The sequence below is a fragment of the Neopsephotus bourkii genome, unplaced genomic scaffold (assembly GCF_033783945.1).
Source record: "Neopsephotus bourkii isolate Nb327-2 ecotype Australia unplaced genomic scaffold, CSIRO-AGI_Nbou_v1 NB_771, whole genome shotgun sequence".
NCBI lineage: Eukaryota > Metazoa > Chordata > Aves > Psittaciformes > Psittacidae > Neopsephotus > Neopsephotus bourkii.
The window spans coordinates 100,217-122,145 of record NW_026901267.1 but is presented as its reverse complement, the minus strand read 5'-3'; the positions used below and the strand labels follow the sequence as shown (position 1 = coordinate 122,145).

General features: G+C 38.5%; 1 protein-coding gene across 6 annotated transcripts in view; it reads right to left on the bottom strand.

Annotated features, from left to right (window-relative positions):
- The window catches only part of DCAF6 (DDB1 and CUL4 associated factor 6), a 92,069-nt gene that overhangs the window by 64,154 nt on the left and 5,986 nt on the right, over positions 1-21,929 (bottom strand). For all 6 annotated transcript variants that reach the window (XM_061355062.1, XM_061355063.1, XM_061355064.1 and 3 more), the window contains exon 2: positions 6,112-6,173. In XM_061355062.1, the coding sequence (XP_061211046.1) occupies positions 6,112-6,173 (62 nt within the window). The remainder of the gene's footprint in view (positions 1-6,111; positions 6,174-21,929) is intronic.

Here is a 21,929-nt window from a genome sequence, read left to right as displayed (position 1 = left end):
TGCTGGCAAAATAACTGCCTCAGGGTAATATATCAGAGTGAACTACATAGTTAAGTTAATATCCCACTTTGTTCTTTTCTTACACCTTTTTTTGATTCAAATGTCTCACTCTGAGCCCAAAAAACAAAAATATTTTTGTTCAAAATAAATACACACGTTTCAGTTACAATTTTAATCACAAATTTAGTTAGGGTCCTTAACTAAACAAAGTTGCAAAAATCAGAATTAGCTTTTTAATGTGGATCATATGGGCAACATCTTGACATATTCCTTGAGGAGCTTTAAGAGAGATTTTGTGTTACAACAGATATGCCTATGGCAGAGTTAGCTCAATGTTCAGCAGCAGTCAAATAATATTAGGAATCATTAGGAAATGCACAGAAAAGCAAACATCATTCTGTCAGTGTATACACATCCATGCCTAGCAAATTTGTGTCTTCCACACTCTGCAGTTTAGGTTCATATCCCACTCCCATATTCTCCATTTCTATTACTGCCCATGTGAAAAGAAAAATTACAATAATTAATTACTAGGACGATCATAGATATCAAACACCTTTTACTGCAGGAAGCAACTAATTTGTACTACTCTGGGGAGGAGTTATGACAGAAGCATATGAAATCATGAATGACAGGGAAAACAAAACAATATTCTGTGGATCTTTACAGTACAGGAAATGGAAAGCTTTCAATAAAACCACCACATAGCATTTTAATAAAACTGGAATTCATTGTCATGGAATGTCCTAAACACCAGAAGCAGGAAAATATATATTCATCAAAGAAAAACAAAAAATGATCAGGAACAAAAACGCAACTTCCACCTCCCTCTGTCCATTAGTGTGATGTGCTCTCTAAAATACCCTTCAAGACTATCTTCTTGTCTCAACTGTCTCAAGCTTTCCTCAAGAATTAGTACTGGCCACTCAGGACCAAGTCTTCAGGCTTGACTGAGTATTCATATGCCCTTGCATGGCTGCTTTTATGATTTTATAACCCTGGCTGCCAATCACAAAGAGCCATGCATTCCACTAGCCACCAGATCCATCTACCACTGAAGTAAGGTGCCCTGTCAAACACAGCACAGTACTACAGCTAGTGCAAACACAAAACCCAAGGAAGTTCATTTTCATCTACATTTCCGTCCAGGCAGAAAAATACTACCATTGCCCTAGAAAAACCCAAAATGCTGATACAAGGATATAAGAATAGAAACAAGAGCAAAATACTAAAAAAACAAGGAAGCTGCTAAAAAAATAAAAAATATGATGTAAGAAAGAACAACTAGCACAAAAAACAATTAAGCAGGGTAGGTGTGTGGGTATGCGTGCAAAAACAAAATCTGAAGGGCAGGGTAGCAGAGAAAGCAAAAGATGGAAAGAGGACATAATTATCTAAATTACAGCGTCAAAAGCCTACACAAGACATCAATCATTCTCCTTCTAAATTCTGATTTCATTGCACTGATTGCCTCAGTTGAGCAATTTCAATACACCCCACCCAGGCTAAAGTTGCTTCAGAAAAAATCCTGAAGATGACATAACCAAACATATACTAAAGATCTATAACTAAACAGGCTTTTTAGTCTGTACCAGATCACCTTCTCAACATTACTATTGAAAGAGTCTTTCACTGGAATAAGCCTTGGCTGTTTTTGGGGGGGTTTTGGTTTGTTTTTGTTTTGTGTTTAGTTTTGGTTTTTTGTTTTTTTGTTTTTGTTTTTTTTTTACCGAAGACATCGACTTCACTGACTTTCTAGTAAGTGATCAGTCAATACACCACATTTCTTTGTGTTTAGTACAACCTATTGACAAACACTGAATAACCCCAATAAACATGCATATGGAGCACTAAAACCAGATGCTCGATATGAGCAGATTTAAAAAAAAATAAAGAAATTCTCATGTCTCATTCCATAGTAGTAAACCCACTATTAAAAAAAACTGTAAAATAAGAACCAGCTAGAAAACTAGCCAAAGGGGTATTCCATATCACAGCATGTCACGCCCAGTACGTAAACCCGCAGGGGAGTCACCCAGATGGGACCGATTGCTGCTTGGGTGGGGCTGGGTATCAGTCAGCAGGTGGTGAGCAATTCTACTGTGCATTACTTGTGTTTTCTGAGCTTTCATTTCTTCTTTTGTTGTTTCCTATTGTTATCATTATTGTTATTGGTATTCTATTATCATTATATTTTACTTTATTTTAGTTATTAGACTGTTCTTATCTCAACCCATGGGTTTTACATTCTTCCGATTCTCCTCTCCATTCCAACCTGGAAGGGGAAGGGAAGTGGAGGGTGAGCAAGCGACTGCATGGTACTGAGTTACTGGCTGGGTTTAAACCATGACAGCCACCCTTGAAGGAGATGTATGGCACATAGGATATTTGTTTGTTACTGAACTAACTGTCTATACATAGACATGAGAAGTTATTCCTCCAGCTAGTATTTTTTCATGTATTTCAAAAGGTAGTATTTGCTCATGTCAAAGGCTCCATTCACCGATGCGTTCTGCAGTTCCACCTTGCTCAGCTTTCATGGGAACAGAATTGGGAGAAAAAACAAGCAATATATTTACTCCAATTTGATATAACTTAAGAATTGTTTTTCCCTCTATTTTCCTCCCACTTCATCGCTGCTGGCCCAAATTGATTCTATTCCAACATTTCTCCCTTGGATTTAGTGACTTCATACAGAAAGCATTTCACCTAACTCTAGATTCCATCATCATCTTATGCTTCCTTTAGAGTATACATGGAAAATGGCAACTTCTGGCATCCATATAACCTCACTGAACTGAACAATGTGGATCTTTCAATAAGATCCCTGGAAGGCTACAAGCAGACATCAGTGATTCAGGAAACTGATTTAATTACTTTACATACTATTGCTAGAAACTGTGTCTTCAAATGAAGTGGAAAATTGTACTATTTCAAAGACAACGGTACCTAAACTCAGAGATGAAAATACTCAAAACAAAAAGGTAGTAGGGTAATATTACTGCTACATAAGCAAATACACTTGAAGTAATTAATAGAACTATTCCTTACAAAGATACCCAAATATGATTATACATAGTTATTTCCCACAGGATCTCTTTCGTGTAACATAGATCAAATGGTATGTAGGAAGTTGGAATTTACTTTTATCCTCAATTAGAAAAAAAAAAATATTCTTGCCTTAAGTTGTCCAAGGTCCAATTACACAGCTTGCTTTGTATAGAAAATACAAGTCACAACTTATTCAACAGAAGAATGCAAATCTTTTTAACTTAAAAACACAACCCAAGCCCCCAAAAACAAGCTAAGCCCCACCTTCCAGTCCTCCGGAAAAAAACAACCATGCCAAGATAACCAAATCCAGAAACACCTTATGAAGACACCTATGGCATTAATTCCTCCCATATGAAATACATGCTGATTCAGCAACTGGGGAGGGGGGAAGACATTAGTCATGATCATTTACCATTGATGGCATAAGCATTTTAACCAGCAAGAGCATTGTAATTTCAATTACTTTTATTTCACAGATTATTTTTTTCTAAGCAAGAAGTAAGAAATTCTACTGAACTGCTGTTAGCTATAGAAAATACTCAAAAAAACCCCACATAGTAAATAGGAGGTAAGAACTCCTATTCTTTAGGTAATAGTCCTACTAATGGAGGTAATACTCCATTCTTTAAAGGTGGATAGTTCTGAGCAAATTTAATTTCTAAAGACAGTTTTGAAATTGTAGCACTATTTTAAACACCTACGCATAGTGCTACAAGTTCACAATTTAAAAATTTTCCACCCACTAAACCAATGAAGTTAGGCCACATGTTAAAGCATACTTTAAAATCTAGTGCAGTCAATTCAAAATGAATTTTCAAATACATTATTCACCAGGTAGGCCCAAGCAATACCAAACAGATAACACCAAATTTACAATCTCTGTTACATGACACAGAGGAGGTTAACCAAAATAGAGAACAAATTCAGCCAATTTTTAACTAGCAGCGAATAAATACTGTTGTCATGTCCCCTGTGTTACAAGCAAGATTGACTATTTTTACAAAATAAAAATTATTAAAACACCCCAACCAACTTCAGGCAAAGCAAATTGAAAAATTTCAGCTTAAGTATAGAAAAGAAATTCTATATTAAAAGTCACAGTTACAATCTTTAACACAAAACCTGATAAATAACTTTCTATACATAGAATCATAGAATAGTTTGGGCTTGAAGAGACCTTACACTGTCATTCTTAAAACATTTCCTGAAAAAGACTGGGCAATTAATGCTTTGATTTTTGTTTTAAGTCAAACATCATCTGTACCAGAAGGTTAAACTTAATGGTAGCCAGTACAACAAAAGCAGCTGAATTTTTACATACAACAATTCTAATCCTTGCCTTTTCCAGCCTTTGTAGTCCCTCAAAAGCATATGTAAGTCAAAAATCATACTTCTGATCTCAAGCCAAAAGGCTAGATTTTATTAACACTTTTCCTTCAAAAGTACTGTGCTAATTAACAATTATAACACACCTTAATTTAAACCTACTAGTGCAAGTAACTCAATATAAGTCTTTACATTTGAGCATCTTTTGAAATACACATTAAAGCAGAAAATTTACACTTTTTATAGCACATCTAGTATCCTTTCACTTTTCAGGTATCTTGTGCAACAAAGACAATGCTTTAAGCATAAAAAATTTCTGCTGTTTGCCAGACAATATGGCAATCTCTTTGCCCTGTACCTAGTAGGATACAACTTTCAGTATTTGGACCACTTTCAGTAAATGTTTAATATTTCAAGTTATGTTACTGTCTTTCAGGGAAGGCTTTTTTTCACAGAATGGTTCAGATTGGAAAGGACCTTAAGAGCATCTGGTTCCAGCCCTCTGCCAAAGGCAGGGACGCCTCACCCTAGACCATGTCACCCAAGGCTCTGTCCAAACTAGCCAGAGTTGGAGTTTTCACCAGAGGTGGAGTTTTCACCACTTCTCTGGGCAATCTGTTCCAATGCCTCACCACCCTCACACTAAAGAACTTCTTCCTTATATATAACCTGAAGTTCCCCTGTTTAAGATTAAACCTATTCCCCCTTGCCCTGTTGCTACAGACTCTTCATAAGGGATATTCTCCAGAACTCTTTCAGGCTCCCTCCAGATACTGGAACGCTGCTATGAAGTCTCCACGCAGCTTCTCTTCTCCAGGCTGCACAGCCCCAACTTTCTCAACCTGTCTTTGTATGGGAGGTGCTCCAACCCCCTTATCATCCCTGTGGCCCTCCTCTAGACTTGCTCCAATAGCTCCATGTCCTCATTATGTTGGGACACCAGAATTTCACACAGTACTCCAAGTGGGGTCCCACAAGAGCTGAGTAGAGGGACAGGATCAACTCCTTTGATCTGCTGGTGGTGTCCTTTTGATGCAGCCCAGCACATGGACGGTTTCTGGGCTGCAAGCACACACACACTGAAGCCAGCTCACGTTCAGTTTCTTATCAACCAAGACCTCCAAGTCCTTCTGAGGCTGTTCTGAACCTCTTCTCTGCCCAACCTGTAGCTGTGCTTGGGATTGCCCCAACCCAGGTATAGGACCCTGCACTTTGCTTTGTTGAACTCCATGAGCTTAGCACTGGCCACCCCTCCTGCATGTCAAGGTCCCCTCTGGATGGCAATTTTAGATTTTATTGTCTCTTTAAATAAGCATGAAGTAACTGATAATCTGCTTTTTAGACTTGGAGAATAAATCATTCAAAATACTAATGTAGCTTTAAAGTAAAAAAAAAAATAAACATAGCACAAAACTATTAAAGATTCCATTTAAAGATTTAAGGTGAGTTCTAACTGAAAAGATAAACATGTGTTTTCCTGGCACAGAAGATTAATTCATTCAGCAGTGGGCTACAGTGTTAAGGTACAGGAATGGGATTTTGTTTTGCTTCAAAGGTAAAGTGTCAGAGGCTTAAGAATAAAAGTATCTAGAGAATTCAGATGCAGGTCTCAACAAGCAGTGTTTCACAGCTCAGTTTTGATATATGGTATTTGTACTTTTAAGTTGAGGAAATATTACTGTGGCAACAAAATCACAATTTAACATATTTTAACAAGCGAAAGTGACTTACACATCCATCATGCACATTCAAGGTTGCTTCAAGTTTTAATCTTTGAATAAATTCTCTTCTCCCTGTGAAGAAAAACACTAATTATATACTCTTTTAAAAAAACTATACTGAAGAAGTAACGAAGACCCTGCTAATAGGTACCAATCAGCAAAAACCTAAAAAATAAAGAACCAGAATATAAACATAAATCATAGAATCATAGAATAGTTAGGGTTGGAAAGGACCTTAAGATCATCAAGTTCCAGCCCCCCTGCCATGGGCAGGAACACCTCATTCTAAAACATATTACCCAAGGCCTCATCCAACCTGGCCTTGAACACTGCCAGGGATGGAGCATTCACAACCTCCCTGGACAACCTATTCCAGTGCCTCATCACCCTAACAGGAAAGAATTTCCTCCTTATATCCAATCTAAACTTCCCCTGTTTAAGTTTTAACCCATTACCCCTTGTCCTATCACTACAGTCCCTAATGAAAAGTCCCTCCCCAGCATCCCTATAGGCCCCCTTCAGATACTGGAAGGCTGCTATGAGGTCTCCACGCAGCCTTCTCTTCTCCAGGCTAAACAGCCCTAACTTTCTCAGCCGATCTTCATACGGGAGGTGCTCCAGTCCCCTGATCATTCTCGTGGCCCTCCTCTGGACTTGTTCCAACAGGTCCATGTCCTTTTTATGTTGAGGACACCAGAACTGTACACAATACTACAAGTGAGGTCTCACGAGAGCAGAATAAAGGGGCAGGATCACCTCCTTGAAATTTTGAAACAGTTCATATGGTTCTCATTTTACAAACAATAAGACAAGCAACACATTTGCTAGCTCTTCCACCACCTCTAAGAGTGCAGAAATGGCAAAATGAACATTTCACAGGTTCACATGCTGAAGCTTCCTCTAAAACGAACAGTTATTAAGCAGAACAATAACCATTTGGTTAACTTAGCTAAAAGCAAGTATACCACTTCAAGAAGTACAATTTTTTGTATTGGAATATAAAGAATGTGTTTAGGTCTCAGGTAGAAAGTAAAATGTGGTTTTGTAATTTCAGCAAGGAACTGGAAGTTGATCTTCCAAGCATTATCTATAACTCTGCATCTCCTCTTAAAGCAGAGAAAACCCAACTTCAATCTCATTGCTAGTGTTGCATTTTGAAAAGTAAAACTGAAGGCCAGTACCATTCCATTTGATACATACTTCAGGGATAAAATACAAAGGAAACCTTTGGAAAGGTGGCGTGAAACAAAGAGATGAAGTAGAAAAAGGAAATCTACACATGCATATCGAGTAAGCCAAGGACCCAGGAACTTTATGTCCTTATTCCTTATATACAGGCTTACTTACCACTGCACTTAAAACCACTAATGCACTATACAAATGAAGGAAAAATAAATTATATTGAAAACAGTGTAGACTTTCATGAACTATACGTTTAAACAAATAGCTTCAACTTTGATTTAGAGTGCCCTCGGTTTATGAAAACAGGTTATAGTGAACCTAATAATTCCCAGAAAGCACTTTCAGGAAATAAAAATAGTTATTATAAACTTTTTATTTAAATGCTAAAAGCACTTAAACTGAAGGACATTATCTCTTTGCCCTGTGTTTGTACAGCTCTCAGAACAAAACTCCAGGTATTAGACTGTAGGCCTGTTAGGCTGCACTATTTTCAAATAGGAAACTTACTAAATTCACACAAAATTAACCTTCTTGCCTTCCTCTGACAGAACTAGAGTCAGGGAAAGAAGAACTGCAAACAGAACTCTCTCCACATATGAAAATCCTACAGTTCTGAACTTGTCTTGGTTCAGCAAAAGGCAAAAGCATTTCAGAGCCCAGTATCACCTCTGGCACAGTAGCACAAATTTGTAAAAGTAATTTCTCCTCTCTCCACTTGTTTCCTCTTAATACCTTTTAGTTGCAACATATACTCCCAGGACTGAAAAAGAACACTGGATATCCATACCTGGTCCCTCACAATCATAAACTGCCACAGCACAACCCTCAGACTGAGAAGCAGGTACTGAACATCCCTGCCGCAGTCCTTTGAAGACCAGGAAACCCTTCGAACAGTACCAACTCCTGCAGATACACCCGAACCTCGTCCAATGCTCATTTAGCTTTCCCTGCTTGAAAAGGTATATTTTGGAACCTAGTTTTTGCTGGAAATACAGAGGTCACCTCCAAAATTCAAAAACTGCTCATAACACACCTCAAGTACCACATTACACAAGTACCATAATTTGGCAAAATAGTTTTTCATTTTTAAGAGGAAGTACTGACTGGATGAAATGGTTATAGAGTTCTTGCTCTTAAACCACACATAATCTAGCTTTCAAAAGATAAAAAGCATACTCTTTTATACCCATTTTATAGACACTGAAACTGTGATATCTCAGAAGTACTACCATTTCCATTAACAAGGAAAGCCATCATTAGAGAGCCATTAAAATAACAATCTTAATCTTATGCACCATGCACTATTAGCAAGAATGTGTATATTCTTGAATTGGGAATACATCTACATAGTTCATTACTCTTTACCACTGTTCCTTATCCATTTTTCTCCATAAGGGACAGATTTTGAACTTTCCTTAACAATTGGTTTATTGTACTTTTCATTTAAATCCTACTTTTTTATTCAAACAATATGATGTATATTTTCAATGGAGGATCCTATTTTCAGATCAATTTGATTTCTACAACGTTATAAAAATTCCATCTTGACCATGATCTGATTTAATTAATTTTTTATTACAATTGATTAATATCGAGAGGCAATAAGCAAGCAGCTCTGGGTGCGCCGGGGAGTCTCCGCTCCACCCAAGACGCACACCGAGATTTCTGGGGTACAGTCTCTTATACTCCTCGGTCTTGGGTTTCAGCCAATCCTGTCGTCTCCTTCACCCGAATATCGAAGTGGTTCCTTTTCATTGTTCTCCTCCTGTTGCTGGGGTCTTATCTTCGGGTGAAGAAACTTCTTTAAAAGTTACTGAATTCCTTGGTAATACATTAACAGAGGATGTTTATCACAAGCTTAACCACCATCTTAGCCCCCTCAATTCCATTTCTTATATAGTTACTTATTCAGTACCCAAGTTTCACCTCATCCTGTAACAGGATGTATCTCTTGATTACCTAACCCCCTTAAGGCATTCAAGCAGTTAAACAAAGTACCCCTTTAATTAGCAAAGCATTTGAGACATTCAAGTAGCTACACAAAGTACCCCTTAGTACCAAAGCATTTGATTAAGAAGGATTATTCCTTTGTTTCTTCTTCTCTTTCATCATTGTATTGACAGGAACATCTATCATAACCTGATCATTCTTATAGATTCTACACATGTACAATCATTTCAAGGATTTTCGATTCCACCCAAAGTACAATGATGACAAGGACTCCTAAGATGCTGACACGAATCATTCCTATATATCGCACAAACACTTGCTTGTATGTAAATGTGAACACTGAGGTGGGAAATATCACTTGCTGTATGCTTATATAGCACTTTGCATAATAGAAACCTAAAAATTTGCTTCTAGGGTGCATGCAAGAAACAGTAAATGTGATCTAATCACATTTTGCATTGCAATTTTTATTTTCTTAAAGAAGTATATCGACAAAATTAGATATGAGCTAACTTCTTAGTTTTGTTAGATTAGGATTTTTTGGTCTTAAGAACAAAGTAGCTATGCAAGTTGCATTAAATGTTTACACTGAAATACAAACATATAGTGTCTCTTAACACTTTCACTCCTGCATTTGAAACATGAAAAAAAAAAAAAGATTGCACATGCTCCCATGTGTAATTTGTTACATACATGATTAGTTATCATGTGATCACTATTTATTTAAGTACTGAGGGAGGAAATAAAGACAAGCAAAACTACAAGCAAAAAGCTAAGCCAAACTCAGTGAGTTTCCTTATTACCTGAAGTGAAAAGAGGGCAAGGGTCAAACAGCCCTTTGCCTCAGAGAACCTTCCTATTTGTTAAAGCACTAAAACATTATAATACAGCTGAATGGACTGATTCTAGCTTATCATTCAAAAATAGAACCACCAGATCCTGAATGTTTTTATTTCTAAAATAAAAGACAGAACTACTCAAACTGATCTGAAGAAAATACTGTCTCTGCATTTGCTGCTGTTAAAAGTTGAATAGTCAGTAAATCTGTGCTCTCTGTACTTCAGCAATTACTTCCACAAGTTCATAGGTTTGGCAAAAAAGCTCAGCAGTAAGTAACTAGTCAGTAAGCTTTCTGATATTTGTGTCACCTGAATATTTTTGTCACTGCCCCATGATTAACTACATAAAAATAAAATACAATACTGCTTTTAACTGCTTTATTAGTAGGCTATATCCCTTGGTTTTTACTCTTCAGGGGCACAAGAACTTACATTGCTAGACTTTCTAGCAGTCAAATTCTCTACATCAAGGACTCCTCTCTCCCAGGTGACAAGAATCTTCACAATCCTTAATTCTCCTTCATCTAATCTAGTGGATACTTGTTCCCTCCACCTTCCATTGAAGGCAGCCCTCCAGCAAAGATGATGGAAGAGATCCAGACCTTTGACAAAACCCTATACTTTTTTTCTTACAAAATCAGCATCAAGACCTTTGTCAAGTTGTGTGTCCTGTCATTCCTGTGTCTTCACCTCATCCCCATATTATATAAAGGCTCTGTAAGAGCCAGAAACTCTTTACTCTTCCCCTTAACTACATGCCACCAGAATAATTTAATTCTGTGAGGATGCTTCAATATGTAACTTCATATATTCAAATAAGGCCTGGGATCAAGTGCCCAATCTGTCACCACCAAGATGATCTCACTGGACAGTGAAACATACATGAGGCTTGCTTTGAAATTGCTGTGGTGGTATAACTATCAACAGGAATAAAATAAAATAAAACAAGGCATAAAAGCACTGTTGAATTTCAAATGGCAGTGATGACCTTCCTGTGAAGTGTTCACATAGCTGTAATTTGGAAAGCTATCTAGCTACTGCTCCACCTATCAATTTTCACTAGACATTATGCACCAACTGAAGCCTTAAAGTACAATGCCTCCCTCAGTACACTGATCAATAATTTTTCTGGTTTATATTAAGCTAAAGACTAGAGGACCATTTCCAAGGCCACATTCTGTGTATGGAAGAAGCAATGCCTTAAGTTACTCCTAATATGAATTTATATATTAAGAAGTGAGCAAAAGAAAAACAGCAGCTGCTTCCTTGTAACTTACTTCTTCAAAATGTTCCATTGCGCAAATGACGCTTTGGCACTCCTTCCTGAAGAATTACTTAACTCTGGTGTATGGGCACAAGCCCATAGCTCTAATCTTACTTCAGGGAGCAATATCAAAATACCACAGTGTCCCTTAACTCACAGCAGTTAAGACACCATTTAGGTCACAATGCTCAGTTTAGGAATTGCTTTCTACATGGCTATTTTGGCAGAGATACACACCTTTCTTTTGTAAGTGATTCAGTCAATGCTGCTTCAGAACCAATGACAGCAGTGAGGGTTAATGCTTCAAGGCACATAAAACCTTCATATATTTTAAACTGTACTTCAGAATTTCCCACTGAAAAAGTACAAATCACCTCATGATAAAGGTCTAGCTTTAAAGTACTATGAAACTTTGATCCAAAGCAGCACCACCATGATAGCAGACATTAAAAGACAACACTTATTCAGAAAAGCAGTAATAGATCCTGTTTGTCAAATGAACACTCATTTATGTCAAGCTGGCTCTTCCTAAGTCCAAGTCCCTTAGCGCTAGCTTACTGTGACATTCAGAATACCCTCGTTTAAAACTGAAATGGAGCCAGCTTCTGTTCCCAATGCAGGGCACATGTTATCTTGCACTCTAAGCACATTTAAAAACTACTCTTGATTTTCCAGGGTAGAAAACCAGGTATTTCTGAAGCCACTCCATGAAAAGATGGTGAGCCCAGTTCATTTGTATGTAGAAAAAAACTGTATATATTTCTGGACTGACTAGTCAAACTCCACAGAATGAGCCAATGTAACTTTCAATCGATGTGATGCGCGGATTGACTCCACAACTCGTTAAAGTTGTAAAGTAGGTATGCTTTTTATTCAGCGCTGAGACGCACGGGGATAATTCCTCAAAGTCATGCGTACCCCAGTGTTGTTTCCCTTGATGCAGACGGTTGACCAATGTACATGGGGGTTGTACAGGGGGGGGTTAGAGGAATTTGCTTGCGTTAGAGGAATTTACTTGCGTTAGAGGAATTTACTTGCCTAGACAAGGTATTGTCTGTTGTAAGTGCTTACTAAGCAGAACAAAGACACCAAGTCCTATTGATAAGCAAAAGCAGACACCTGGTCCTATTGATAAGCAGACACCTGATTATAATGATAAGTAGCTATTGATAAGGAAAAGCAGACCCCAGATATGGGAAGAAGCAGATGGTTTATGGCTGGGGCACTGACCAAACCCTAAGACCATATGTGTGAAGACTAAAAGGTGACAAGTTCAAGAAGAGGAAGACTCATTTACTTCATCTTGAGACCCCTGCCCATGACCAGAGGGGGCACTGTGCAGGCGCAGAGGACTTTCTAGGTCATTATAATACGAAGCGGGGATAGAATATGAATATGTATAGGCGTATTGTGCAACCTTGTAACTTTAGAGGATAAATGTAGAGGGAAACAACACTAACGCACGCATGCCTTTTGGAGGATCAATCCCCCGTGCGTCTTCAACTGTATAAAGCATACCTACTTTACAACTTTAACAAAGTTGTGGAGTCTATTCCGCTATCAATTTGGCGAGCCAGGCAGGAGATCTCTGTCGACTGCAGGACCGGCTGGGAGACGGATATCCTGGGTGCCCCAGGCCGCTTGCCTGGAGGAGCGCCGCTTCTCGTCTGCTCACTGCGGGGACAGACAAAAACCTGTGCCGGCTGCGGAAAAACGGTATGCTTGAAATTTATTTTAGTAATTTTGGGGGTCTATAAGTCGTACGCTTGACCCGGGGCTGCTGGTAAGGCGCGCAGAGACGTCTGGCGCACAGAGTAGCTCCCCTTGGTAGGTAGGGCTTGCAAACGGACTCGCCGACCGACAGAGCGGCCGCTAGCGACCCTGGTGGTGGGTCGGGTGAGTTCAGAAACTCCCCAGCAGGGGCTGCCGTAAACTAAGCGAGTTCCAGGTTTTGGCTGCATCTCAGATTTCGGGAGCCAAGAGGAGGGTAAGCGAAACCGCTGTGTGAATGTATGGGATGCCGTGTGTACCCTTGTATGACTGAGACGTGGCATAGCTGCGAAACGAGTGCGAGTCCTAATCCGTGGTTCTGTATTCTCCACGAGGAGAGCGGCCAGAGACGGACGAAGTGTTTATGTTTCCTGTCTGTTGTCTTGAGTGTCTTGTTTGTAACTAAAGGTAGTTTAAAATTAGGGGAGGGAGCAACTGCCCCTCCTATGTTGGCTAGCTTCATGCCAGACACCAAGAAAAGATTCTATGTGTGCCTTGTGGGAGTGAAGTGTACGGTGGTATTGTGGGAGTGTAACTGTATGTGACGGTGGCATTCCGTGTGGGTACCTTGTGGGAGTTAAGTGGACGTGACGGTGGTATTGTGGCTGTGTGCCTTGTGGAAGTTGTCCTGTGTGTGGCGTTGTGGGAGCTAAGTGGACGTGACGGTGGCATTGTGGACCTTGTGGGAGCTAAGTGGACGTGACGGTGGCATTGTGGACGTTGTGGGAGTTAAGTGGACGTGACGGTGGCATTGTGGACCTTGTGGGAGCTAAGTGGACGTGACGGTGGCATTGTGGACGTTGTGGGAGTTAAGTGGACGTGACGGTGGCATTGTGGACCTTGTGGGAGCTAAGTGGACATGCCGGTGGCATTGTGGCTGTGTGCCTTGTGGGAGCGTGGCTGCATTTCACGTGGATATTGTGGCTGTGTGACTGTAACTGTATGTGGTGACAACGTGTCTACTGCAAAGTTTGTTGTTTTTTTTTTTGTTATTTTAGTCACACAAAATTCCGGTGGGCTAGATATTGTTCTGGATAATCAGAGATTTCTGGCTGGCCATTTCTTGGAACTAAGATAAGTGGATTGACCTGTGGTGGAGCCACAGAGTCCTGAGGAGTTCTCGGGAAGTGAGAAAAACCTGAGAACGTGTTTGTAAAAGTATCAAAAAGTTTGAGGAGATGTGATTACAAAGGAGAAAGTAAAATGGGAATAAACCAAAGTAAAGAAATATTAAGAAAGAGCCCCTTAGGGTGTATTTTGGTAAACTGGAAAAAAATTACAGGGCCTGAGGGCTCAGAAAATAAGAAAACCCTGATTAAGTACTGTAACCAATGGTGGCCTCTCTACAAATTAGAAGACGGGGTGAAGTGGCCACTTAATGGGACACGGGATTATAATACTATGTTACAATTAATGTTATTTTTAAGAAGGGAAGGGAAGTGGGATGAAGTATCATATGCAGATATGTTCTTCACTCTCCAAAACCACCTGGAATGGCAAAGAGCCTGTGGGATAATACCACCCCAGGATCCCTTGGTATTAGCCCTTGAAAGGGGTAATAAAGAAAAAATTAAGCCTAAGTGATGCTGTTCATCTGGGATCTGACAAAGCTAATCAGAGCTGTATAACTTTTAATACATGGTCAAGCAGAGTCCCTGAGACCAAAGTGACTAGCGAGAAAACATGGTATCATAATATAACCGCTTACTGCTCAGGATCATCTCCAATGTTACAGTACAGTGATGAATATCCTAAAGCTCTACCCCCAGGATATTTCTTGATATGTGGAGACGATGCATGGCCAGGAATTCCTTCTAAACCCTTTGGAGGACCATGTTATCTAGGTAAATTGTCCCTGTTTGCAGCCTCCAAAAGGCATTTAGTCCAGGATATGAAGGATAGCCTTCGCAGACACAAACGATCCATTGGGCAATTAGGCCCGAACTGCGATTCCACTTTGAGAATCTGGAATCACACAGCAAGATTTCTGGCAGCATTATTTGTACCAAGTGTAGCTGCAGGAAAAGCATTGGCAGATATACATCATTTGGCATGTTGGGCGGCTAAGCAATTAAATATAACTTCAGATGTGATATCCTCGCTTGCCACAGACACAGACGGTGTAAGACATGCATCTTTACAAAACCGAGCAGCTATTGACTTTTTATTATTGGCCCATGGACATGGTTGTGAGGATTTCAAAGGTATGTGCTGCATGAACTTATCTGACCATTCTGAATCAATTCATTCTAAGCTCCGAAAATTGCAGGAAAACATGCAAGAGCTTAAGAGTTGTTGGAGGCGGATTGGATGAATGGCTAAATAATCTAGGATTTACTGGATGGTTCAGGGAAATACTTAAACAAGGCCTTCTAATGTTGGTTATAGTACTACTCATTTTAATGATTGTACCTTGCATAATACAATGTATATCAAGATCACTTCAGAAATAGATAGAAGGAACATGGATAACTCTGTCATAAATAATATAGTAAAAGAATTTACTAACTTTATAGAAAAAGGGGGGATTGATGAAGAGGGTTGACCAATGTACATGGGGGTTGCACAGGGGGGGTTAGAGGAATTTGCTTGCGTTAGAGGAATTTACTTGCCTAGACAAAGTATTGTCTGTTGTAAGTGCTTACTAAGCAGAACAAAGACACCAAGTCCTATTGATAAGCAAAAGCAGACACCTGGTCCTATTGATAAGCAGACACCTGATTATAATGATAAGTAGCTATTGATAAGGGAAAGCAGACCTCAGATATGGGAAGAAGCAGATGGTTTATGGCTGGGGCACTGACCAAACCCTAAGACCATATGTGTGAAGACTAAAAGGTGACAAGTTCAAGAAGAGGAAGACTCATTTACTTCATCTTGAAGACCCCTACCCACAAGAGGAAGACTCATTTACTTCATCTTGAGACCCCTGCCCATGACCAGAGGGGGCACTGCGCAGGCGCAGAGGACTTTCTAGGTCATTATAATACAAAGCGGGGATAGAATATGAATATGTATAGGCGTATTGTGCAACCTTGTAACTTTAGAGGATAAATGTAGAGGGAAACAACACTGATGCACGCATGCCTTTTGGAGGATCAATCCCCCCGTGCGTCTTCAACTGAATAAAGCATACCTACTTTACAACTTCAACGAAGTTGTGGAGTCTATTCCGCTATCACCCTCTACATTTATATGGTTGCACCATACGCCTATACATATTCATGTCCTATCCCTGCTTCATACTACAGTGAGCTAGAAGGTCCTTTGCGCCTGCGCAGTGCCCCCTCTGGTCATGGGCAGGGGTCTCAAGATGAAGTAAATGAGTCTTCCTCCTGTGGGTAGGGGTCTTCAAGATGAAGCAAATGAGTCTTCCTCTTCTTGAACTTTTCACCTTTTAGTCTTCACGTATGGCCTTAGGGTTTGGTCCCAGCCATCAACCACCTGCTTCTCCCCCTTAACAGTAGAATCAGGTGTCTGCTTTTCCTTGTCAATAGAACCAAGTGTCTGCTTTTCCTTGTCAATAGAACCCGGTGTCTGCTTTTCCTTATCAATAGCTAGTGCTTTTGTTCTGCTTAGTAGGCATGATAGGTACAGACAATACCTTTGCTTAAGCAATCAAATTCCTCCAACCCCCCTGTACAACCCCCCTGTACAACCCCCCTGTACACTGGTCAACCCTCTGCATCAGATGTCTCAATCAATGTCTCAGCATGCTGCTTATCCAGCAAACAGAATTCTCCAAACAACTTACAGTAAACAGAACTATATACAACATCCAGTGAATTAATCTTCATCAAGCTATGTTAAAATCCTTGAAGATGAATTAAAATTTTAAAATACGTTTGTTAGGTATATAGACTGACAGTCTGTGATTCCTTACTATTCTGTAGTATTTCCTTACTATTCTGTAGTATTGTATAAATGCCAAAATATGGTAGCTCTTGGTTCTGTCAATGTTTACAAGATTACCTTTCAAGTTACTTTGAACAACTATTTCATTATTGTTTCAGATCAAAACAGATAACCCAAATTTTTCTCTGCTCTTAATGATACTTCATAAAGCCTGAAGGTCTGAACACTATATGGAAAACACAAAATATTTGCATTTTTATGAAAAGACTTAATTGTCATTTCAATAGGTAAGAGCTTTGCTACTCAACACCCAGCATCAAACAACTTGGTGCTAATCAAGCTTGCACTCAAATCCAAAGATAATATTATGAAGCTTATTCTAAAGTGTAAGAAACACAAAACTTTCACTTTTATTATATTAACACTAAGACAGAAAGTACAGAAGACAAGACTGAATTACAATTCAGCAAGCCTATCATATATCCTGGTGAGTATATTAATATAAAATTTGATCTCAAAAGAAACACAAAGAGATGTGCAAAAAGTAAAAAAACAAAGTTCAGCAATGCTATATGGTTTAAGATAATTAATAAGCATTTTGGAAAAGAATTCTGTCTAGGTGTGACAAACATGAAAGAGTAAGTTACTACAGGTAACAGCACAGATAAGATTTGTTTGCATTAGTAGCAATGCCTATAATTAAGTAGCAAACATTTTTCACATACTAAAAGTACCCACTCATGAATGTAAGCTTCCATTGGGCTTCATCACTGGTAAGACTACAAGCCTTTGAGCTTTGAACCAGTATGTTTAATTTTTGTTTGATATTTACCTAATGTTTTATGTTTGAAAAATATGTAATACATAAAATTCCACTGCATTAACACCAAATTTTTAAGGTGTTCTCAGTAGCAAAAATGTAGCATAAAGCAAGACTACCTGACTTAGCAAAGGCATTCCATCTGCATATTCCAAGTACTAGCTTTTGAGTGTGCTATGCTGGCTAATAGTAAGTGGATTTCATTCACAAGTATATCATATTCTTTTTTATATTATTGCACTAGTATTTCTAATTTCTATAGAGCAGAGGACAAAAATCCATGTGATAAAAAAAACCCAAAAGCTGTATCTATGTAAAAGGCAGCTAAAGGCAAAATTTTAGCACCTTACTCTTCTAAACACAAAACTATCTGATATAGCTTAAGTGTAATTAATTGGACATATGATTAACCAAATGCAAAAGCATTTTCCGTTTTCTCCACCAGAACTAAAGTATGTCTCCCCAAGTAAGCAACTTGAAGTTCTAAAAGATAAACCAACACAAAACTGAACAGTCATCAGATTTAGAAAAATACACCTGAGCCCCGTTTTCTTCTCATCAAAGGAGGCTTCCAATAACTGAAGGCAAAAAGAAGTATTATGCAGTGCTGTAGGTTTCAATGTGTCTTTGGAAATGCTGTTCTCTGAAAAGTCTTCATCTGAAACAGTATGTGCGACAGTAACGTATGTTGATTTTTTTTTATTTTTTTTTTTTGTAAAAATGGTATTAACATAGTAACCCAGACAATCCTTACACCGCTTTGGGAAGTACACATCACATCAGGTATTCTCCTTTATTTTCTCAAGTGCTACTTATCTGTGTAACACCCAAGGTGATTTAGGAGCTCTACTTCTCAGCAAGAACAGACTGTGTAAGAAGCTGAAACAGGTATGACTCTGCCCCAGCATTAAAGTTGAAAACTGCTAGCAGCAGAACTATGATCTATAATCTCCAAGCACTCAGACAAAATGAATACTGGAACATGGAAAATCACTAGCGGAAGGAAAGAAAAAGAAGTTACTGGAACCTGCTCTTAAGAGAAGCACATTTCTAGTAGACACATCCTCTTATGGCTGAAGATGTGTGCACCCAACACTGCTGCCAGTCCTCCCATTATGTGTCTATCAAAGGCTACTGCTTCATCAAATCAGACAAAAATAAAAATAAAAACAAATTAAAAAGTAACCACATTTTTCCTCATTTCCTAGGAAAGGCAAACAATGGGAACACATATAATAACAAAGCCATGTAACCTAAACAAAGAGGAGGTTTGGACTTTGTCTAATAGTTTCCTGTATTGGTGACATTTCAGTAGTCCAATAAAGACTAAACAAGCACCACAATGCATTCAGTTTACAGGAAAGGATGGATCCCCATCTTCCTCACAGTATCTGCTAAGTAGCAAACAGCAGTATTAATGACGCATTTCATTTTCATGACAAAAGCCTGCAAATCTTCGAAGAATAAAATGAGGTAAATAAAGATATTAAAATTCAGTAATGTGATTTGGATTCCATCCCGCTATATTCACCTTCAATATTTAATGCTTCCACACATACTAAGTATTTGGGACTTAATCTGAATCAGCAACTCACTAAGTCCTAAAGACACAAAAATGCTGCGACTTGCACTTAATCAGTGAAAAGTCCAGCTTTGTTTGAATGCTGGCACACTTTAAATCTGAACTGATCTTTATTGGTAGACAGGACAAGTCTCAAGTGTCAACAAGATCTTGATACATGATCAGTTATAACCCACTAGACTATTTTGGGGACGTTCAAGGATAGAAGATCACGAATCACACACAAAGTCACAAGAACTCATAGCATTGCTGTGCAACAACTTCAAAGTGACTAAACACAGAGATTCTTACTCTAATGGAGTTAATGGAAGAAATCCAACTGGAAGAAGGATATGGGGAAAATAAATACTTAAAAAACAAGAGAGAGAGAGACCTCACATATGAGTGCCTCAACCTGAAATACAATCCGGTACATGCAGCACACAACTTGTTTTTGCTGCAAGAGACAGCTTCCATGTATCCAAAGCTCATTACTACAAGATCAAGGTGCAACTTAACTCTGAAGCTGTCTGACACACTTGGTATCAAAACATTGGCAGTTATTTACAAAGCAAATACATCCTTTGTACAAAGATTGTATTTAAAAGCATAAATGTAAATTCGATGAAATACTGCAACAAAAAATTAACAGATACTTAAAGTGCACACAAATCTTTTACATTCTCCAGCTGTTTGCATGAGAAGCCTGGAGACTTGAAAGGATATAAAGCAAATACATTTGCATTCTAAGACTCATTCAAATAATATAATTATATACGCAAAGCCTTGGGACTACAACACATGTACATGCATACTTTGCAACCATTAACACACATAATTATTGTTTACTGCACAGATATTACACATAAGGTTAACCCCTTAAAACAAAAAGTATATCTGTGTAACTCACTCAGGCCCTGGCAAGCAAAGCTGGCAAAACTGCAGACAACATAAAAGGCTCACTGAACTGAAGAAGATCAATAATCGGATAGACTTGTACCTATTTTTGATCGTTTTCTCGTAGTCCACTTAAGCTGTCTGTATTTGTGTGCAGTGCTGGAAACCCCCCTTTCATTAACGTTTTTATGCTGTATGTCAAGATATAACAGCACCAAAAAAGTTGGTGACTTAGAAAATTCAAAATCAAAACTCAGTAAGCAGGTTCACATAACATCTGATATAAACAGTACTAAATTAAAAAAAAAAAAAAAACAACCCAAAAAAACCCAACAAAACAGTACAAAATTAAAAAAAAAAAACAAACAACAAAACAAAACCCCCAAAATCAAGTTTCAGCAAAGAATTCCACCAAAGAACATAATAATGTGATTTATTTTTTTAGTATACTAAAGTGATTGTCAACACTTCAGCACTGAGTAGGAGAAAGGTAGGCCAACACTGAGAAGAGAGAAGCAGTATCACAAACTATAGCAGTTAAACGACAGAACACACATGGAACATGCAACTGTGAAAAGGTCAATGATACTGTTAACAAGCAAAGAATCCCGAGACAGTAGCAAACCAAGCTATTAAGTTTAAATAGCACTACATAGCTGTACCACTTGCAGGTGCAACTGGGTTCTGCACCTATACTCCACAGCTCAGCTAGACTATGAGTGAAATAATCCCCAAAATAACAGAAGACTGATTAAACCGAAATTAAAACTAAGTATTTAGCACTCACACCATAGAAATACCCAGCCAAGCTTTATCTTGCCTCCCATCTTTCACCTCTTTCTGGTTTTCTGCTATGTACCAAACTGTAACAAGACAGCTTTTCTGTATGTGTTGCCTTGTCCAGATGATTCTGCTATGCTATGCTTTTGCCCCCACCACCACCCCTTTACTGACAGTATGCTACTTTCTACAAATTTTTATTAAAAACATTTTAAATGGGTGTCTTTATTATCACAGCTGATTTACCTGGAAGTAGGGGAAAAAAAAATTTAATGTTTCTGTGCTAGGATCACCCACAATTATTTTTTTCCTTTCAAAAAGCTGTTTTAAACACATGCATTGTGCCTTTCTATTCCTTCGTACCAATTTAAATAAGATGGTACCAGGAAACTCATTTCAGACCTAACCTCTTCATTAAACTCCTCCAAGTTCAATTTGATATCAACAGGTCTTGATGACACATTCAGCTTTCAATTGTCTATCCATAATTTTTTTGACTACAGTTGTCAAGTCTTGCTTTTATTAGCAAAGGAAAAAAACCCAAACATACCCAGTTTAAGGCAATACCTGATCCCTGTACTCTCTCCTCGCTTTTACAAAGTAGCACTTTTTTTTCTGCAATGCAATACATCTTAAACTTTTCTATTCAACTGCTGAAAATCCAATGACTATAGCACATTTATTGCCTAATACAGCATGTTAAGGGTGTTTGGGTTTGTTTTCAAGTTGTATTTTCCTCTTCCATTACACTGTGATCTTCAATTCTGATTCTGCCAATTTCCATTATTTAGAAAATATCACTGATGAAAAAAAAGGGGAAGTTAACTGTATCTCTCTGAAATCTTCAGTTAGTCTTGTTTCACAAAGTGTATTTGGTGTGTGCCAGAATATGTCACTACAGAACTGGTTG